This window comes from Argentina silus, assembly GCF_951799395.1.
Source record: "Argentina silus genome assembly, chromosome: 22".
In the NCBI taxonomy this organism is placed as follows: Eukaryota; Metazoa; Chordata; class Actinopteri; order Argentiniformes; family Argentinidae; genus Argentina; species Argentina silus.
In genome coordinates, this window is record NC_139676.1 from 10,992,033 (window position 1) to 11,012,558 (window position 20,526).

The window sequence follows — 20,526 nt, forward strand, 5'->3', positions numbered from 1 at the left end:
TACAACAATACATTTGTTTAAGTAAGTGAATCATCTATCCAACAGTCAGTAGTCACCTTGTTTCCTTTCCCCTTTGTGAGAGCGGCTCAGCGGACATTTTTATTTAATAATATCGGGGGAGGGGGAGGGCGGGGGCTTGCACAGGGTGACTGGGATCACTAGCCTCAATTCCCCCCTTAACGCAGGTCTTGTCCTAACCACTTAGCCTGCCAGACACTGGGAACGGGTACATGGCTGGTCAAGGCTAGACAGTCCCAGAGTGCTGTGAAGATGGCCATGGAGGAGAAGGAGAGAGGGAGGGGGCAGAGAGAGAGAGAAGAAAGGATGAAAGAGAGAGAGAAGAGAGAAGAAAGGAAAGAAAGGAGACAGACAGACACAGAGACAGAGTGAGAGAAAGAAAGGAGACAGACAGACACACAGAGAGAGAGAGAGAGAGAGAGAGAGACAGAGAGAGAGAGAAAGTGAGAGGGCTAACGCTCCCCTCCCAAAAATGATGGACAGATTATATTCCTGGCAGCGGGCAGTTGTAATTGCTGATGCTGGCCCGGCCTCGCCTTGCCTGTCATTCAACCCCGGCAAAGAAATACCAGACGCTACTCTGTAAAGCAATCTGGCCCTCGCCGCTCCTTATATACCGCTGGCAAGAGAGCAATTTTCCCTGTGGAGCCGTGCTTCCGTAGACGCGGAGCCTAACCTTTGTGAATTCGTAATCGATACGGCAGCCTTTCACCCTGGGTAAAGTTTGCTTCCACTAGAGCATCAGAAGGTGAAACGGGGGGAAGTTATGGTTTGACTAATGATTTCCGAGCTCCAAAATGTCAGAGCTACAAAGGAAGGGGAGATTGGTTCAACCTGAATGGATGTGGGTCTGTAGCAGCGGAGGCTGGCGGAAGGGGAAATCGGAGGGCGGGTTCTTAGTAAATTCACGGAGAGAGAACGGAATGTTTTATAACGAGCCCGTCCTCCGATTTATACCTCCACCAGCCTCCCCTGCTGTGTGGGGAGAGAAACTGTTCCCCTGAACTGGAACCTGACATCAGAACGTTTTAAAATCACATCTTTCTTTTCTGACAGTGGACAGAGAACAGTGGCATGTGGTTGGACAAGGCTAGTGCTTTGTCGAAAAAAAAGTTGAAGTGTTTAAAATTGCTGAAGGACCCTGCAGTGCTGTGGTGCGTTTCATTGTGTATTGGAAAATGTCAAGACTGAACAATTAAAAGGAAAGTGGAGTGGTTTTTGAATTGTAGAATATGAGGAAAAAAAAAGAAAGAAAAAAAAACACTGAACCCAATGAAACCCTTTCCCACACTGTGCTGCCTGTCTATACCTGCGCACCCACACACACTTACGCACGCCCCCCCACACACACACTCCCACACAAACACACTCTCACACACACTCCCACACACAGTGCTGCCTGTCCGTACCTGCAGTTCCCTATCCGGTATCAGACCCAGCTCATCACAGCAGTCCTTGCATATTCGCAGGAAGATGTAGTCCTTGGTCTTCTCCTCGATGACAGCTTCAAAGACCCTCTCTTTGACCCCCGGAGGGTAATGGCTGAGCCACTCCCTGCCCAGGGGCAGGAGCAGGACAGAGTTGACCTTGGTCATCACCAGCCGGCCCGCCAGGGTGTCCTCAGACAAGGTCTCCGTCAGCTTGAAGCGGGCAAAGAGCTGTCCGTTCTGGGCGTACTTGGCGCCGCCCGAGATGCCCGTCAGCATGAAGCTGGTGACCAGCTGGAGGTTAACTTTGATGTTGAACCTGAGAGGAGTGGAGAGAGGAGAGGAGAGGAGAGGGGGGAATAGTTAGCATTGTTAGCATCAAATTAGACAGATATTATATTATTATTATTATTAGCACCAGAAACATGACATTGTAACCAGAGGAGAAAATGGTGAAATATTTCACCTACACAAGATTCCTCATTCATGATTTTTCCCAATACTTGAGCTACAACAGAGGAGGAGGGCTTGCTGATCTTTGCAACGACTGGGTGATGAAATAGGTGGAAACACTGATGACCATCACCACAGACAGCTTGTTGACAGGCAGCGAAAATGTGACCTCAAAGTCCAATAACTGAATGTAATCGACACCGGGAAACGGTTTTTGATCGAAATGTGTAGCGCATATCGGCCCCTTTATCCACAGAACCTCACAGAAAGACTAGAAATGGACAGCTCTTGATTCAGAAGGGGCCAAATGTGTGCAAAAGCCCACAAGATGCTCACAGACTCTGGCGCCGTAAAAGGGCCACGGGTTATTCTGATGCTCCTTAAGGAGTACAACAGATATGGGAATCCTCGGTAATACATGGATAATCAAGAGGACGGTTTAAGCAACCGTTCCAAACCATTGTCAAATGGACAATAACAACAGTGACGAGGGGGGGAGCGGGGCCCCCGTGGAGAGCCAGGGGTCTAGACGGTTGTAATCACCTCGTCTAGCCCATTTACCTCCCGCCGAGGAACAGCAGGTGCTGAAGTGACGGGGGAGACTGAGACAGAGTCACCTCCGTTTTACACAAAGAAAATTACTTCTATTCTAAAACAAATTTCCTGCTCTGGGAAATCTCCTGGGTACCCTTAGAGATATGCATTATTAAACGGCTTTACACCTGCAGTACACACACCTCCCTCTCCCTCTCTCGGGTAGATCGCCTCTGACACCTTGTGGCGGGGCGTGGTCTCACAGATCAACGCTCGAGAGCGGTGATCTTCCGTCCCGGTGCTGGGAGAGTCGCAGCGGGTCCAGATTTTCATCCCAGTGTAGTGATAATAATCACATCTGATCAGTTCAATCAAGTGACCTTCAAAACCTTGATTAGCTGAATCAGGTCGACTGCGGCTCTCCGGGACCAGGATTGAGGATCACTGCTCAGGATTATTGCAGCTATGTTTGCTCCATACTGTCTCCGGAGGTATCAAGAGGAGGGACATACTGAGGCGAACCAAAGGACTAATCAAGGATCGTGGCTAAAGGACTAATCAAGGCCCTCCCCTCTAGGCTCTCATAAACTCAAAACACACACACACACACACTCTTAAGTTAGCACACACAATCATTCAAACGTGTCTCTTTTGACTGAAGGAGCCTAATAATTTAACACACACACAAATCTGCTGTTTTAATACTTTCATAAAGCAATCTAGCTTTGCTTTTCCACACACACACACACACACACACACACACACAGACACTCACTTGCTGACTTCCTTGTACTGGGCGATCTCCTCTATGTACAGCAGGTCGTGGAGACGGGCCTGGTAGTTGTCTCGGGTCAGGGTCTTGTCCAGGACCGACTGGGTGAAGAGCTGGTCGGCTGACAGAGGGATCTGATAGCGGGCTAGCAGGGCGCGCTCCAGCTCCACCCTCTCGTTGGGGCTGAACTCCACCAGGGTCTTACAAGACGGGTCCCAGCGCTTGGCGGTCATCAGGAGCTGCTGTCTGGCTTGCATCAAGTGCTCCAGGTCTGGAGACAGAGAGGGGGAGGGAGGGAGGGAGAGAGAGAGGGAGGGAGAGAGAGAGAGAGAGAGAGAGAGACAGACAGAGAGAGAGGTGGAGGAGAAGTCAAGTGAGATATTGTTCATTACTGAATTATTCTCATATTATATGGATATGAGGGGTCAAGGAGATTTACTTTGTTCATTAGGATATTTTATTCTTTTATCTTTTATGAATCATATTTAAGTGGCTTTGAAAGCTCAGTTGGTTGGAGCATGAATAGACAGTACACTGAATCCTGTGTGAATGTGTGAAATAAGTCTATACCAGATGATTTGCTAAACTATAAATGTATTGTTTTTTGATGAGGGCTGTGTAACGTTAATGTACATCCCATGTCGGCTCCCAGCCTTAATGCACCTTCTACGTAGGCGGCCTAACGCTTATGTATCTTCTATGAAGGCTACATAACACCAAAGATCATTCTATGTAGGCTACATAACGCCAACATACCCTCTATGGAGGCGGCGTCCACCATGATCCGCTGCATCAGCACGGGCTCCGACCCGAAGTCGAAGACGATGGTCTGCCGGAAGGTTCCGAAGATCTCGGTGCTGAAGCCCACCGCCACCTTGTAGACGCAGTGTTCCAGTTGGCCGTTGTCGGCGAGCACCTCCTCCACCGCCGTCCACTCCTGGCAGTCCTCGGGCACCGTCTGGAGACGCTGCAGGGCCATGGGCGTCTCGCCGGGCGTGGACACGCCGGTGATGGAGAAGTGGGGCCGGTGGGCATCGTAGAGCAGGGCGATGCGGTACAGCTTCCTAACCGGCTGAGGTGAGGTGAGGTGAGGTGAGGTGAAGTGGGGGGGGGGGGGGGGGGGAGAGACAGAGAGACGATTAGATAAGAAATAGTATGGGGCCGCTTAGTGGCGTAGCACACTAATGCGCATACCACGTAATCGCAAGGTTCCTGGTTCGATTCCGACCCTCGACATATCCTGCATGTCATCCCTCCTCTCTCTCTCTCACCCATCCTCCCTGTCAATCTCTACTGTCTCTATACCAATAAAGCAGAAATGCCCGAAAAACATTTATATATATATATATATTTTTTTTAAATAGTTGGTTGTAGTTTCGAATCACTAGTGCAGTACAGCGACGCTGAACCTGGGAGTGCACAGGTTATGCAGGTTTTAGTTCCAGACAAGCACTAACATGTCTAAAAATTTGGACAAACATCTACCTACACAGCAGCAGAGCAAGGCTTAGGCTTTCTTACCTTGCAGAACAAGGAGAAGGTCCAGGAGTGAGCTGACTTCTTGGTGGTGACGGTCACAGACAGGTTGGAGCTGTGTTCAACGTTAACTCCTTCCAAATAGTCACTCAACTACGAAAAGAACAGAAAAAAACTAAATCTGTCAATGGGAGACTTGGATGTTTGATCAGTTAAACACAACAACGTACATATCATTTTGTGTTATGTGTGCTTGGTTTTTAAAAACGTCAAAATAAAATGAGGCAAAAAAAATTATTTGAAAAAAAAATAAATCCAACTGAAAATTTGAAAGAATTGTCAAAGCATAACCATACACGGCAAACTGTCATTCAGCCACAGTGAAGGGCCTAAAGAGCCTAAACGTCTGTGCTTGTTGACACTGAAGAGCCCTCGATAGGCCCCGGGCTCATGGGTTTTAGGGCCTAGTTACAGCGGAGCGGCGTAGGCTCACCACTTTCTCCGGGGACAGCGAGTTCATCCACTTCTCTATGAGGGCCTCCATGTAGTTGTCGGTGAAGTGGGTGCTGTCCTGCTGCTGCTTGAGGCGGATGAGGCGCGAGGCGTAGCGCTTCTGCCACTCCATCAGCTCCTCCTGAGAGTGAGCTGACGTGCACTGGGCCCCGTACCGGCACAGGCCCTGCTCCAGGAACCTGGAGGAGACACACACACACACACACAGACACAGACACACACAGACACACACAGACACACACAGACACACACAGACACACACAGACACACACAGACACACACACACACACAACAGAGTTATATATAACTGTGTCTATTCTGTATCTGCTCCAGCAACCTAGAGAGGAGGACCATAGAGTTATACAAATATCTCGACGCAGGAAGTACCGGCCGTATAGGCCATGCTCCAGAAACCCTCAGAGGAGAGCACAGGGGGAGCAGTGTATTCCCTGAGCACCAGTTGCCTGCAAAATAGCTGACGGCCGCTAACTCCTGCTAACACTCCGTCCTCCCACCAGTTGGCTAATGTTTTCATTTGGCCTGCTACTTCTCACACTGGAAGGAACGTCCACCTCTAGGGCCTCGAGCTGAGGACCTTCACCTCTAGGACCTCGAGCTGAGGACCTTCACCTCTGGGGCCTTGAGCTAAGGACCTTCACCTCTGGGGCTTTGAGCTAAGGACCTTCACCTCTAGGGCCTCGAGCTAAGGACCTTCACCTCTGGGGCCTTGAGCTGAGGACCTTCACCTCTGGGGCTTTGAGCTAAGGACCTTCACCTCTAGGGCCTCGAGCTAAGGACCTTCACCTCTGGGGCCTTGACCTAAGGAGCTTCGCCTCTACATTTACTGAAAACATTGGGTCAGGTCAAACCCCCTCCATTTAAATGTTTCAGTTGTTAAGGGAGTGAGTGGAAATTGGGTAAGCCAGGTATAACATTGAAGGTGTGCGACTGGACAGTATAACATAACACCGTTAACACTGTTATAACAATCACAGAGGATAATAACAACAGTGAATAATGGATAGTAGGACCTAAGGAAACAGGAGGGGAGGAGATTATTACCTTTTACACAGTGTGTACTCTTCACTGCTGGTCACTCCTCTGGGAGGGGGGCGGAACTGCCAGCCGTCCAGCACTTCTGGACACAACAGAGACATCGGAGAATCAACAAAACATCCTTTAATACATACATTCACCACTTCATCCATCCGTCCATCCATCAGTGCTAAGGACTGCCAACAAAAACGACCTTTGTCATTTGAAAGTCAAAGTGAAAATGAAATGAAAATTGAATTTATTGGAAAGCACATGTTGTTTTCAGACAGGGGGGGGTTTCCACTACTTAAAGCTGAAGGGCATCAGATGGTTCTGTCTGACCATTGAGCTGTCGAGTACAGTTCTGATCATGAAAGCTTGATTTGTTGAGGACAGTTGCGAAGTCCAGGTGTATTTCTGTGACCATGACTTGCTCACCTTCCTCAGCGTCTTCTGTATAGGCTGAGGCCATCTCGCTACTAACAGCCTGAGAGAGAGAGAGAGAGAGAGAGAGAGAGAGAGAGAGAGAGAGAAAAGAAAAAGAGAGAGCGATATTCATGTTTACAGTAAATGATTAAACGTCACATCTACGCACACCACAGAGAAGAAGCCTTGTTGTTGTTGTTGAGTTGATCAGCAGGTAGTAAAGCTACAGTCTCCATCCTCTTAAATGCTGATCAACACTCATCTGGAAAGTCCGAAGGCAACAGAGGGAAGTCGAAAGGGTGTGAAATAACGAACGGGCATACAGAGAGTTCCTCTACTGTTAACAATAATAAAAAGGAATCATTCCTTCTTCTAATATAATAATAATAATGTCATTTAGCTGACACTTTTATCCAAAGCGACTTACATTGCAGTGAGCGCATACATTTTTCAGTATACATGGTCACAGCGGGAACCGAACCCACAACCTAAGCGTTGTTAGCGCCATGCTCTACCAACTGAGCCACAGAGGACCACCACCATCTTCTAGTGTTGTGAGTGACAATAGCCCCTGGTCCTAGCATAGATTTTTGTTTGTCTTATGATGACTAACGTATGGATGATTCACTTACTTTAGACAAATGTGCCTGTTGTTGTAAGTCGCTTTGGATAAAAGCGCCTGCTAAACGGAAAATATGTAAATGTGAGATCGGTAAGGCAGATGCACCTCAACATGCTTGCTTACTTACTTCAATTTCTGAGAGAAGCATTTTTAATCTCGTCAAGTCCTTCGTGACGATACCATTCTGAAAGACAAACAAGAACAAGAAATACATGATATCAGATACGCCGCCACACTGCCAGTACTTTCACAACATTTGAAAAGTCTTGGAGCATAGCCAGGTGGTAAATTACAAGCCAGATAAGTTAATTCAGCAAATTACTCGGTCATCAATTATTTTAAGACACGTTTATTTTATATATTCCCAACCAATTCATTTACAGGCAGGTCGAAATTAACATAATATGATGGATAATTGAATAAAGAGGAAGAAGAGCAGGAGAAGGAGAGAAGGAAGAAAAGCAGGAGAGGAGGACAGAGTAAACAGCAGTAGTTACCAGAAACTCTTCGATCAGGGACTTGGAGAGAAGAGGAGGAGAAGGAGAAGGAGGAGGGAGAGGAGGAGGAGGAGGAGGAGGAGGGAAAAGCGGAGGTGGAGAAGAGAGTAAACAGCAGAAGGTTGTTACCAGAGGCTCTCCCAATAGGGACTTGGAGAGAAGAGGAGGAGGAGGAGGAGGAGGAGGAGGAGGGAGGGAGGAGAGGTAGAAGGACAGTAAGTAAACACAGAAGGTTGTTTTACCAGAGGTTCTCCGAACAGGGACTTGAAGACAGGAGGAAGAGAAAGAGGAGGAGGAGGGAGGTAGAAGACAGTAAACAGCAGGAGGCTGTTACCAGAGGTTCTCGGAACAGAGACTTGGAGAGAGCAGGAGGAGGGAGAGGAAGAGGAGGAGGAGGAGGAGGAGGGAGGTAGAAGACAGTAAACAGTAGGAGGTTGTTACCAGAGGTTCTCCGAACAGAGACTTGGAGAGAATGGTGGTCACTTCCTGTAGGCTGCCGTCCAGCAGCATGGAGCTCAGGCTGGCCTGGAATGACCCATCTCCCCTGGCGACATCCTCCGTCAGGACTGCAACAAAAACACAGGGACACACGCCTCACAACGCATCCACCACTGTCCCATCACATGGACTCGCTGAGCCAGAGAGGCATGGCACAGTCCAGATCTACAGGATTGTAAATGTAGTACTAAGCCACAACTTTGGATAAGCTTAACCTGATTTCAACATGTGATCTTTTACCTTGACCCTGATCTTTGACCTATTCCTAACCCTAAACATAACATTTAATTACAAACTTCTGGAACAGTGAAAATATAGTAATACGGTATATATTGAAGCACAGAACCACAGATATTGAAATTAGGCTAATATCCAGTGAAAAAACACTTTGAATTGTGGTTGTGTGACATATAGACTAGAACGCTTTGCTTTTTAATACAGTTTCATCGGTGGATGGGACTTCCCTACCATGGGCTAAGACTGGGCCTATAGCCCCAGCAGTACAAACACTTTTTAGACATAAAACAAACTCCAGATGTCGTGAACAGTGCAACAGTCGAGATCCTCCCCACTCACCATGTTTACAGTCTTCATCTGCTTGATCATAGTTTTTCTGAGGGCATGAAGAAAGTAAACAAAAGTCAGAAAGGCAAAATGGCTGTCATCATAACAAGGAGGAAGGTTCTCATGTGGAAAAGGCCCAGCAGAGTCTTAGACAAGGGCCTAGAATGGAGAATATAATTATAGTACTTAAGTAGTCTCTATAATCTTAGGGCTTAAGTGGTGGGTATAATTTTAGTGCTGGAGTGAGATAACATTTACAGTGAAGTTTGAACGAGAGAAATGAGAGAAAGGAGGGGAATTTCTTGTTTCATCTGATTCTCGGAAAATACAAATTACCCCGGAGATAAGCTTGAGAAAGACACTTGAGTTGATGGCACTTCATATATCAAGGATGTTTGCCAGGTACTGAAGAGTTTCAACAAATGAATATAAATGTTTCTTTCCAATGACTAGAGGCTATTCTTCACCCACTTGATTTGACAATAGGCCATTACAAATCCCTGATGACATCTTTGTGTGGGCACTGGGTAGGGGGATGCATTTGTGTGTACATGTGCGTGTGTGTGTGTGTGTATCTGTGTGTGTGTGTGTGTGTATGTGTGTGTGTGTGTGTGTGTGTGTGTATGTGTGTGCGCACGTGTGTGTATCTGTGTGTGCGTGTCAGGGGGGCATCCTCACCAGCTGCAGAAGGGCAGCGATCCTGTAGAGCAGGGCTCTGCTATGTAGGGGCGTGTTGGGCGTCGTAGGCGTGGCGTCCTGGGGGCTGGGCAGGGCCGCGGGGCTGAGGGCCAGTAGTGCATCTGTGCAGTGGCTGACCGCCGCCTCGTACTCCCGCCTGGCCAATGATCCGCTGGCTTCTTCACATGACTTCTCTGCTATCCTGTCCGCCATGACTCCAGGACAGAATGTCTAGAGGATTGAGAAGTGGGGTGGGGGGGGGAGAGAGAGAGAGAATAGAGATGGAGAGGGAGAGATAAATGTTATTTCTGTAATGGAGTTGGAGTAGGCCATTTTGTGGGCACTTGCTTTCATGAGGTGGAATACCAGGTATGCCATTGGTGGTGCTGGTAGTGAGGCTGGTTCACCCCAACTTAGGCTAGGCTAGGCTACACTGGCCCATAGATGAAGAACTCAAGACCTGATGGTGGTTCGACTCTACAAGAGTAGTCCCTAACCCTTACAGGTGGTTTACAACCATGTCCAAAAGCATTTTGCACAATTCACCTCGACAGCCTGAAATGTTTGGTCAGAGAAAAGCGCGTAGCAGAGTGTGTTTCCGTTCAAAACAAGAGTCACATCCTCATTTGGTCTGTGATGTCATCAGACAAGCAGAGACTGAGCAGTTTCCTCCTACCTAGGCCGATGCAAGGCAAATTGTGCAACACTCTCCCTCTCTCTGCATGTTTAAGCTACAGGCCCCAAAATAGGGCCTCAGCCAGGGCAGTAGACACATGTGTCAACTGACACCCTTTTGAGTAGCATCGTCAATCATCGTCATAATTGAAGCGTTAAAGCAGCAATGTAAGGATTCAACACCACCTTAAATCAATAGTGAAATATGCCTGCGGTCTTCTATGGTGTCCATAGCGCGGGCCAGGGACTACTAGACAAGAGTATTTTTACACCCAATATTTGCACAGCTCACAGGTCAAGTTTGTTGACCACACTTGCAGTCAGCACTCTGCACGCATTACAAGGCAAACTAAATCAAGCGCCTATCACGTTTTTCAAATATCTGAAACATGGAATTTGCCACGGCCTGATCAATTGAGAAGTGTGAGCCATATGCTACAGAGTCTATATTAGTGTCCGGATGCTAGCATCGGCATAAAGTATTTTTACTACTCCTAATATTTGCACAGCGTGCTAGTCATACTGTAGGCCTATATGTTGACCACACTTGCGGGCAACACTAAACTTCTGTGGTTCAGCGAGTGTGTCCTCTGCAGAGAGCATGGTGTCCTCTAGTCTTAATCACAGCAGAGTCACGCCGTCAAGGGATTCAGGGGATACACTAATAGAGAGACACACACACGAGTGTAATGAGAAATAGCCTTCAGTGTGTGTGTGTGTGTGTGTGTGTGTGTGTGAGAGAGAGAGAGTGTGCAGAAGAGGAACACAATCTCATTGGCAACAATCTGCTTTAATGCACATAAGGCATTGCCGGGCATTCGGAACGCAGTTAAGGCCTAAATTTAAACCTGACAGGCTGGAGGACCCTTTCTGAGCTTAGCTTGGGCAGGCTGAATATGACTAGTGCTTCATAGGCTGTTGATGGCACCCCTGTAGGCCCTTGGGTAACACTTTAGGCTACATTAAGTTGCGCTGATACCTCTCGTGTAGTAATTCTGCAACTACCGTAAAAGTAATGCATGGTATTTGGAGTTGGACTGTAGTATCACACAAGTGGAACAAGAAACAGTTCTTATTCCCCTTCTGTAATAATAAACACACACCGCTCAAATCCATTACTAACTATGCAATTATTACTAATGCACTATGTAACAGCATGTTAAAGATGCACTGCGGAAGTTTAATTGCCATTTTTTGTTTGAGCGTCTGATTCTCTCCTATGATATGATATCCATCTCAATTTCCTGCCTCATTTCACCACACACTGTAGACTTATAAACTTCAGCAAAATAAGCTTATGTACTGCTCATGGGCTTCGGGAGGTGTGGCCCTTTTTGACCAATGACATCATTTCTGGGCATTATTTCGGACTATTTAAGGGACCTCTTTTGGTTACAAAGCACCTCCAGAGGCAGAATCCTCCATAATGTCACTTGAACACAATAAATATTGTAGGCTAATTAACATTACTAAACATGAAGTTGCCCCCTATACCTGTGAAGTGTGACCCTGGACCAGGTGCAAAGTACAGGAGGTTTTCTGTTTTGTTGTTGATTTTTTTTTGTCTCTGCCTCGACTAAAAACTAAACGGCAACGTGTAACAAACTGCCATTTGACCTATCAGGGTTTGAGGGGTCCCTTTGATAGTGAGAAACCATACCGTGCTACAATGGCGGGATCTGTCTCGATAGATTGTGCTGGTTTTAGTTCTCTCTCTCTCTCTCTCTCTATTTCCACCGAGTGAACCACACAGATTACACTTCCCCCATGAAAACCAACTGATGTTCTGAGACTGAGCGAGGACACACTTGCTGCCACCTAGTATATCAACAAGTGATGTCAACGTGTTATGAAAATTGCTAGACAATTCATGTACCTGACGTGTCATTTGTTGTGAATTCGAATATCTTATTTATACTGGATTCTCTGTCGCAGCCCACGTATAATGATAATGACCATGAATTTTAGTAAAAATACATTGTCCTATTCTGATGGTCACGATCGCTCCAAAAATGGTCACTCCATATGTGACAAAAATATAAACAGTCTATTTTGGGATTACGGGTCACTTAATAATAGATGTACCAAGTCTGTTTGCGTGCCATACTTGTCCATCGTAGGTATTAAAACAACACGGGACTCGATGAAAACACTGCTCCGTAGCTCGCTGCGCGTTCGCAAGCCAGCGGGTTTTCACAACTCCGATGCTCTGAATGTAGCGACCTGGCTAGCTCATGATAGCTTTTGTGAAATCGAGGTCTTCAGCCATAGCAAAAAAATATTGCGATATAATGTTGGTTTGCAGCATCACGATAACATTTTGCGGGTGCAATTTCTCTACGAGCCCCTCTGACCGATCAAAACTCTGGGAAGCGATTATACTGAAAAGAAAATTGAGATTTGCAAGCAAGTGGACAGACAGATGCTAGCAGCTAGATAGCTGAGCTGGCTAGGTCCTATTATTGCACTGGCATATAGTTCACGGAAACGTCCCGGGGATACAGACAGAAAACATATTAAGATACTTTATAGTTCATCTTCTAATTTACACACATATTACGCAAACACTTTTCTGTCAACTACTACAGTTTGCACGCCAGCCAGGATAGGGCCCTTTGCTTTGGTCTGGGCACAAGCTAGCCCTTGCTACGAGCAAGCTGTCCTGAGCGTATGCAATCCAGAAATGACACACACACAGCTAGCCACCGTTAGCAAAGTTAGCGATATGGCTCGGGCCTATAATTTTGGCTCGATTTTTAGACGTATAGAATTGACTTGAAATGATTATGTGGCCTCGGCATGAATGTTACACCTTCATTATTCTCATAACGTGTTACAGGCGTCAATCAAATCAGTGTCCTTGCCTCCGAATAAGACAACTGAAACGACTGGAAATGGGAAGTCTACACTTACCTAGCTTTACTTTCTACGCCATCTTGGATCCACTTGACAGCTCATCGCAAAGCATAGTGGGATGTACTGCTCTGAAGGTTGAGAGGATTTGGGTGATTTTAGAGTCGGTTGGCATCTGACTATATAATAACTAACTTATAACCAAGTTGTTTCTTAGCTAACCCAACCTATACTGTTGCATGGCTGTGTGTTCATACAGATTCCAAATAATAAGACAAACTGGTTCCTACTAGTATTTGCATAGTTACAGTGGGAAATTATGTAACTGTCCTGCATTATAAACAAAACATTTTCTCAAGGAGCTCCTGTCCATCTCATATAGGCCTGCTGAGGGAATGTTGCCTGGAGTATTTAGAATAATAAATAATTAGAATAATGAAAGTAATAGAACAGTAACAGTAATTCTATAAAAATTGCCTAGAGTTTGTAAAATATATATTTCTAAATATATAGTGTATTCATGTTGGGACATACTTTTGTGTTGTATTATATATATTAAAAGCATACATGCTAATCACATACTAAACTACGTACTGTAAACATCTTGCATAAGCACACCAAATAAGTCTTGATTCACAGTGTCAGCTGCCTTTGCTGTAATATTTACTGTCATCACTAGATGGCTACAGAGGATCCAGGACATTTCAAATAGGAAAAAACCTTTCATCTGTCACCACCATTTTAGCATGTTCAGCCTCTACTACTCTTCTGAAATTCCTTTATAACCTCATATTATATGGTTGTTGATCAACAAAACAATATCCATTATCCAAGGTGAGAAGAGCTTTAATGTTTACATTGCAAAGCAGACATAAAAAAAAAAAAGTTGTCAAGAGCTTTTCATACAGCAAGTTGCATCAATGTCCTAATCCTCGGAAATCCCTAAACAGTTACATGAAAAATGTGTTGGAACAGGGGGGAAAACATGTACAGTATTGCCCATCTGTGGTCCAGAACAAAGCCCATGCTCAAATCGTTTTAGATTATCAGACTCCCTCTCTTAATAGAGTCATATGCATTTAACTGGTGAGGCAAGAGATATTGAAGAACATATTGCCTTAAAACTGTGTCATCTTGTTAATTTAAACTTGGCTGATGGTAAGGAATACAAAAGTAACTAGTTGTTGTGGTGGTGGTTGTAATTATTTTTTCCTGAAATGGGATGTTTGAAATCAGAATAACATTTAATTGAATGTAAATTCAGAAAAATAAACAAGAAAATAACAAAACAATGCACTCCTATTACTGAAGGTTGTGTATCATCTCCTCTTTAGCGATGAGATGTGTGGTTTTGTTGACCAGGGACATGAGGGAGTTGAGTTTGTGGGACCAGTCATTGAGGAGGTCATTGGGGTCCTTGGGCCGCTGGAAGTTGATGATGCCGGCTAACCTGTCCACCTTGGCGTAGATGGTCTTGTTGACCACGAGATTGGAGAGGAACTCCTCCGATTCCTGCAAAGAGGTGTTAGAATTAGAATGTATGTCTTCAAAACACAGTTACCGGTACCTTCTATTCAAAAGGCAGTTTGCAGCTACAACAGTTTGTTTAGGTTTCCAAAATAGACACAAGACCTCATGTAAAAAGGTAAAACATTGGCAAACTTTTATTTTAGACTGGACTGTCCCTTTAAATCTGCATTCACAAGGGTTGAGGCACACAAAAATTCAATTTCCTGTACTAATACCAACTGCCCAAAAAAAAAGAAAGAAAAAAGACAGAACAGATTTGAGCTGCTGCTTACATCAACGGAGAGGTCAAGGAGTCCAGCCATCCTCTTCATTGTGATTCTTGTGTAATATTTGGCCATAATTCTTATGTTCTGAGGAGAGAGGGGGGAAAAACATAATAAGTATGCAGTTGTGCAGCACAACAGAATTTGAATAAGATATGCAAATGAAGTTAAATTATTCAAGATGAAAAGGGAATGTTTGAGAGCATTCAAAACAGTCCACCAATGACGGTTGTGGGGTTTCTTAAACTACCCAACCCTTGTTACACTTGCAATCCCACTGACTATAATTTATAGACAATATTGTCTGTCAATACTATCTTATGACTATTATCATTTTCTGATCATTCAGAAAATTCAGATTATTTACTTCTGCAATGTAAACATAAATTGTTCATGCCACTAAAAGTGTGTTGATTTGACAATATTGTCTGTTATGTTAATGTTGTCTAATTTGTTTCAGATTACTGTTACTTTCGCAATGCTAACAAGTTTTTCATACCAACAAAGCCTGTTGAATTACACTGAAATGTATTTTCCATTTCCACTCTGGACTTACGTGCTCCACCACTCTGTTCTTGAGGTCCTTCCACCTCTTCTCTGCCTCCTCTGAGTAGCTGAAGACATCGGTGGCAGGGCTGTCGGCCGAGCCATCCCTCAGCTCCTTCCCATAATCCTCCACCAGCGACGCCCAGCGCATCAGCTCCATGGTGGTGAACTGCTTCAGGAGGTCCCTGGGGGGAGAGAGAGAGAGAGAAAAAAGACATAAGTGACAGCTCCCAGTGTAATGAAGTGCTAATAAAGTTGAGATTTCACTACTTCATTAATTACACCAAAGCTTATACAGTGACACCTCATGTCATAGTATCGCTACTATACATAATACAGGCCGCATACCCAAAGCAACTTACAGTTCAGTGAGTGCAACATTTTTTTTGTATATATGGTCCGAGCAGGAATCCAACCCACAACCTTTGGCGAGGCTAGCGTCATGCTCTACCAACTGAGCCACACAGGACCGCCGCTTCCGCTACTACCAGCATCTGTACAAAGTGTGGCTCAGTTGGTAGAGCATGGCGCTAACAACGCTTAGGTTGGGGGTGCGATTCCCGCTGGGACCATATATACTGAAAAATGTATGCACTCACTGCAATGTAAGTCGCTTTGGATAAAAGCATCAGCTAAATGGCACATATATTATTAAGTGACTAACAGCACCCACGCCCTTCTGTTCAGCATTCCCATGAAACTACCATCAGGTAGAACGTCTTACTTGTATTTGGGGATTTCTTCCAATTTCTTGTCTTCGTTGATTCTGTGAACCAGATCCGACTGCTCGTTGTCATAGGGGGCCAGGATCACATACAGCACGCTGCTCTTCAGGGCCTGGAGCAGAAAAGGACACGTTGTTAGTATTCTCTGTATTTACTGTACGATAACGCCTGCCTGTGATGTACCCAATAGAGTGCTAAAGCATTCATTCATTTGTTTGTTTGTTTGTTTATTGTTTACCTGTTGCCATTTGGAACTGTCCTCTAGGATGCAGGGGGTGTCGTAGATGGCACGGTAATGTTTGCAGATGGACAGGTAGGAGCCCTCATGCAGGTCCACTTGGATCATGAGGTTGTAGTACTTCAGCTTGGACTCCTGGACACACAGAAAGGGAAATTATGGTAAATGATCACACTGACAAATGGTACATGATCACAGTGCTTGATTCAAACATGCCATGACAATGGATCGAAATCAACATGCATTCTCAAGGAAAAACTAGCGGAGGGAATGGTATCAAACACGTGAGGACGGGCTCATGGTAATTCATGGACTGGAATAAGGAATGGTATCAAACACACGTGTTTCCATTCCATGTATTACCAAGAGCCCGTCTTCCGGTTTCTACCTCCACCAGCCTCACCTGAGCAGCATCTAGGCTATAGAATCACATTACTCATCCTCCTCCCTCTCCTCTCTCACCTCGGTGCCTTCCTCCGTGAAGAACTTGGTGCTGATCTTCTTGCTGATGATCTGGGTGCGGATGTAGTCCTTGACGGCGATGCACAGCCTCATCTGCTCCAGGATGAACTCCACCTTCTCCTTCTTCTCCATGGAGCCATACGTCTCCACCTGCAGGGAGGGAGAGCCACCATGTCAAAAACACAAGCCGTGTGACCCTACAGCGGCATCTCCCAGTGTTATGTGTACAAACTTGAAGTTCAGCCCTTACCTCTGACTGACTTCTGAGATGAGACGCTTCCACATTGTGTCTCTACTCTCTGATGTGCATTTTATTAACCCTTTAAAAAAATGTGTCTGATCAAATGTCTTGTTTGTGTGCATATGTGTCTTGAGGGTGTGCATATCTGGTACCCGGTAAATGGGATAGCTACATGTACAGAGGAGGAAATGAGTGGTAAAAGTGTATACATCTAGTTGATAAGAAACAGGGAAAACAAGCAGAAGCTGCAGCTCTCACCTGCAGCTCTTGAAGGATTGCTGCAGCCTCTTTGACCTCACCATTCTGCTCCTTTATGTTGGCCAATGTCTTGGTCAGCCTGGCCCGCTCAATCTCTACATAGATCTGAGAGAGAGAGAGAGAGAGAGAGAGAGAATAAGAATGCAAGAGATGAGAGGATGAGAGAGACAACAATGGAGAAACGGAGAGAAGGGGGGGCAGGGAGAGAGACATAGAAATTAGTCATTAGACGAGCATGGACAGACAGGAGAACAGCACTTAAAAACATAGATATGGATGGAAATATTACTCTGTCGTGCTGGGGTTGTTCCGATGTAGTCTTAGGAGACGACAGTAAAGAAAGTAGAGGGAGAAGTTCATAGCACTCAACAGTACCTTGCCGGCAGTCACTGTGCGTAGGGTGTCAATGAGCCTCAGTTTCACGGGCAGGTCTGTCACGGTGTCCACGTACTTGTAACACTCCTGCACCATCTTAGCAACAGCCTGACAGGAAGTGGGGAAAAAAGTATTGGTAACATGGTAGCTATGGTAACTTACAACAGCCAGTGTCGTGCTATTCAACATACAGTAGCCATTTTGTGCCAGAACCCTCATCACATATCAGTTTTTTCTTCCATGTTGTTCTTTTTTTTTTTTTATTATTATTATTTATTTATTTGAGTGGGGGCATGTTAACCTTATAATCAAAAAGTAAAAGAGAGCTAATCTACGAGACCTCTGTATGCTCTGAAAGAAAAACATGTTACCTGTAATCAACATTAAAAAAAAAACTTGTTTACTTCAGTTCATAGTCTCGATGGCAGTGTTTATTCTAAGGGTGCATTGGATTCAAATCATCTCTACCTCAAGGTCTTATATTTTCGTGATATTCCTGATCATGATCTGCAGTCTCACCCCTTTGAGTTGACTCCTCCTCTTGGAAAGCAGCATGATGTTTTCGTTCAGGGCATCAAAGTCCTTCGCCTCATAGCACATCTGTACCACGGCAACCAGGATTCTGGAGGTCGACACCATGTCAGACGCCTTTGGTTTATAAAGCAGAACAAATGAGTTACTTGCAAAGGCGTGGAGCTAGATACAATGCAGTAATTGTAGTTTGGCTCCAAAGTTTACAGAGATGTACCTAATCATTGTATATATTCTGTGAATTTACATACAAGTGTGACATGCACTGTACTGTATATGAAAGACATACACACCGTTCTTGTTTGCTTCTCCAGTGACAGCAAGCTTTCAACAGCCTCCTGAAGCCTGCCTTCCTGCAAGAGGAGAAATGAATTATACTCTCAGAAAGACGTGAAACCGATGAGAACGAAGCCTAAACATTATCATATTAGGGTATGCAATAGAGAATTGTGTTGGTTAAGTTATATATCTGGCGTATCTATTGACGAAATGCTGCTTTGCTGTGTGGACAGAATCAGCTGTCAACAAAACTTTATCTACTATTGCCATCGTGACATTACTCATACGCTTCAATGATGATTCATTAATGAATGAATTGGCCTGGCCGTATGAAACACATGGGTCATGATTGGGTAACAAGGTTAGACATTTACGAATAACATGTTGCCTGCTCAACAGCTAGGTAAGGTAGTTGGCTAGCTTAGCGAATAGCATGCTAGTTAGCATTGACTCAAAATGAAAACGTAAAGCTAGTGCACGACATTGAGTAATCATTAGCTAAATGAATAACTAAGTAGGTTAAACATGCAATTACATTTTCACAAGTAGCAGCATAAGTCAAGATTGCCGGTAGACATCAGAACTTGCTGGTCATCATGTTAGCTGCCAAGCTAACTTGCCAATATTCGTTTACATGCACCATGACTCAGCCAGCGCTAGCCTCATACAATCAACTTACTTTAGCCATTTTGTCGCACTCAGGGAGACGTTGATCTACAGTGGAACTGTAGTCAACCTCCATCTTCACAATCTTTCCATCTGATCTTTCTGATCGCTCTATGTCCGCGATGTTTCCACCTATGCTTGAATCCATTTTTCCAGCCATAATACAATTTGGAAAATCTTAGCTGATCCTCCAAGTTTTCCGCTAGCTAGCCCGCTGCACTGTTGTGTCAAATCTACAGGAAACGAAGGGCGAACTGACCAATCAAAAACAAACTGCAAAAGGCGTTCCCGACCGCCTGAAGGACCCAGAGAGGACCCTAAAAATAATAGCTTAGTTGTGACAGGCGTTCTCACAGACATAAACTAGTTCCTCAAAAAAAGCATCATCATATCAGCATTCCTCTATTTCCTCATTTACTAGTTGTCATAAACTGTTAATATGTTGCAAGTTTCACTGATTTAAGAAGGTTATTAGTGAGGGAAAAAACAAAGACTGTCATTCAAAATGTAATTATCACAGTGGAATTGAGTTGGGATTTTAGTGCAAAAATCTACAGAGTCTTCCATTTACTACTTTAATCCAAAATAATTTGATGGTGCAAAATTGTGTCAAAACACATGATCAAATAGCTTTTCCAGGAAGTAAGTGTATACATATATGCTCGTCATTAGAGTATCTGTGAGGCTTTCATGCACAAAATAATTATATTGTTGGACCTTACTTTAATTTCTCCTAGTCCCAAATAGATTTTATTATGAATATTTTTATCTTTATATGCATTCTGTTTGCTAATATCCTGAATTATGATTTGCACACGGAAGAAGTAGGGGAGAGGGGAATTAATCCATCCTTTTTTATCCATATACAGAGCAGGGCCACATCACTGCCTCTGACACATGCCACTGAAAAACACAATGGAGTCTTTGGAATTGGTCAAATTAAAAATATAATTAAGGAGCTTAGGGTGTTTATGAGGGCTTCTTTATCCTCCTGGTTAAGCCTCTCCACCTCACCTAGTAAAGGCTGCTGCTGCACTCCCAGACCCAAGGACAGAGGGTGTATTGTGTTAGTTGAACTCTCCCCAGACCTACTCTGCTTTAGAGGCTAAAATACTTACCAGTAGACATGGGCTTTGCACAAACTGTTCAGCACATTTTCACTCCTTTTCAGAGCAACTATAATTTTAATTCACTCCATCGTCGAAGCGCATCGGTGATTATGGTGGTGGTGATGATGATGATGATGATGATGATGATGATGAAGAATTATTGAGAGGATAATACCTCTAGACTAATTGATGCAGCTATGGGGTTTAAGTATTGAACCTAATATGTTGCATGTGAAGTCGGGGAGATGAGTAGTAGAAGAGG

The 20,526-nt window shown here is 44.7% G+C and overlaps 2 protein-coding genes across 5 annotated transcripts in view; both read right to left on the reverse strand.

Annotated features, from left to right (window-relative positions):
* Positions 1-13,161, reverse strand: part of helz (helicase with zinc finger) — a 48,191-nt gene extending 35,030 nt beyond the window's left edge. For all 4 annotated transcript variants that reach the window (XM_083693808.1, XM_083693806.1, XM_083693807.1 and 1 more), the window contains exons 1-12: positions 13,102-13,161; positions 9,514-9,744; positions 8,848-8,884; positions 8,215-8,339; positions 7,404-7,460; positions 6,667-6,715; positions 6,256-6,331; positions 5,174-5,372; positions 4,726-4,833; positions 3,961-4,276; positions 3,208-3,475; positions 1,428-1,764 (exon numbers count right to left, since the gene is read on the reverse strand). In XM_083693808.1, the coding sequence (XP_083549934.1) occupies positions 1,428-1,764; positions 3,208-3,475; positions 3,961-4,276; positions 4,726-4,833; positions 5,174-5,372; positions 6,256-6,331; positions 6,667-6,715; positions 7,404-7,460; positions 8,215-8,339; positions 8,848-8,884; positions 9,514-9,726 (1,785 nt within the window). In that variant the 5' untranslated portion in view covers positions 9,727-9,744; positions 13,102-13,161. The remainder of the gene's footprint in view (positions 1-1,427; positions 1,765-3,207; positions 3,476-3,960; positions 4,277-4,725; positions 4,834-5,173; positions 5,373-6,255; positions 6,332-6,666; positions 6,716-7,403; positions 7,461-8,214; positions 8,340-8,847; positions 8,885-9,513; positions 9,745-13,101) is intronic.
* Positions 13,162-13,872: 711 nt separating this feature from the next.
* psmd12 (proteasome 26S subunit, non-ATPase 12) lies at positions 13,873-19,377 on the reverse strand. The gene is made up of 11 exons (XM_083693822.1): positions 19,169-19,377; positions 18,504-18,563; positions 18,199-18,327; positions 17,680-17,787; positions 17,305-17,409; positions 16,806-16,955; positions 16,344-16,478; positions 16,105-16,217; positions 15,391-15,565; positions 14,844-14,921; positions 13,873-14,553 (listed from the first exon to the last, which is right to left on the reverse strand). Exons 1-11 carry the CDS (start codon positions 19,313-19,315, stop codon positions 14,344-14,346), a joined length of 1,410 nt encoding a protein of 469 aa, XP_083549948.1. The 5' UTR covers positions 19,316-19,377; the 3' UTR covers positions 13,873-14,343.
* Positions 19,378-20,526: the final 1,149 nt, after the last annotated feature.

Bases quoted from the DNA above. Each gene is read 5' to 3' on its own strand.
- psmd12 (XM_083693822.1), bottom strand. From the start codon at position 19,315: ATGGCTGGAAAAATGGATTCAAGCATAGGTGGAAACATCGCGGACATA. The intron at 18,328-18,503 runs GTGTGTATGTCT...TATAAACCAAAG, and splicing joins TGGAGAAGCAAACAAGAACG to GCGTCTGACATGGTGTCGAC. The intron at 17,788-18,198 runs GTGAGACTGCAG...ACTTCCTGTCAG, and splicing joins GGAGGAGTCAACTCAAAGGG to GCTGTTGCTAAGATGGTGCA.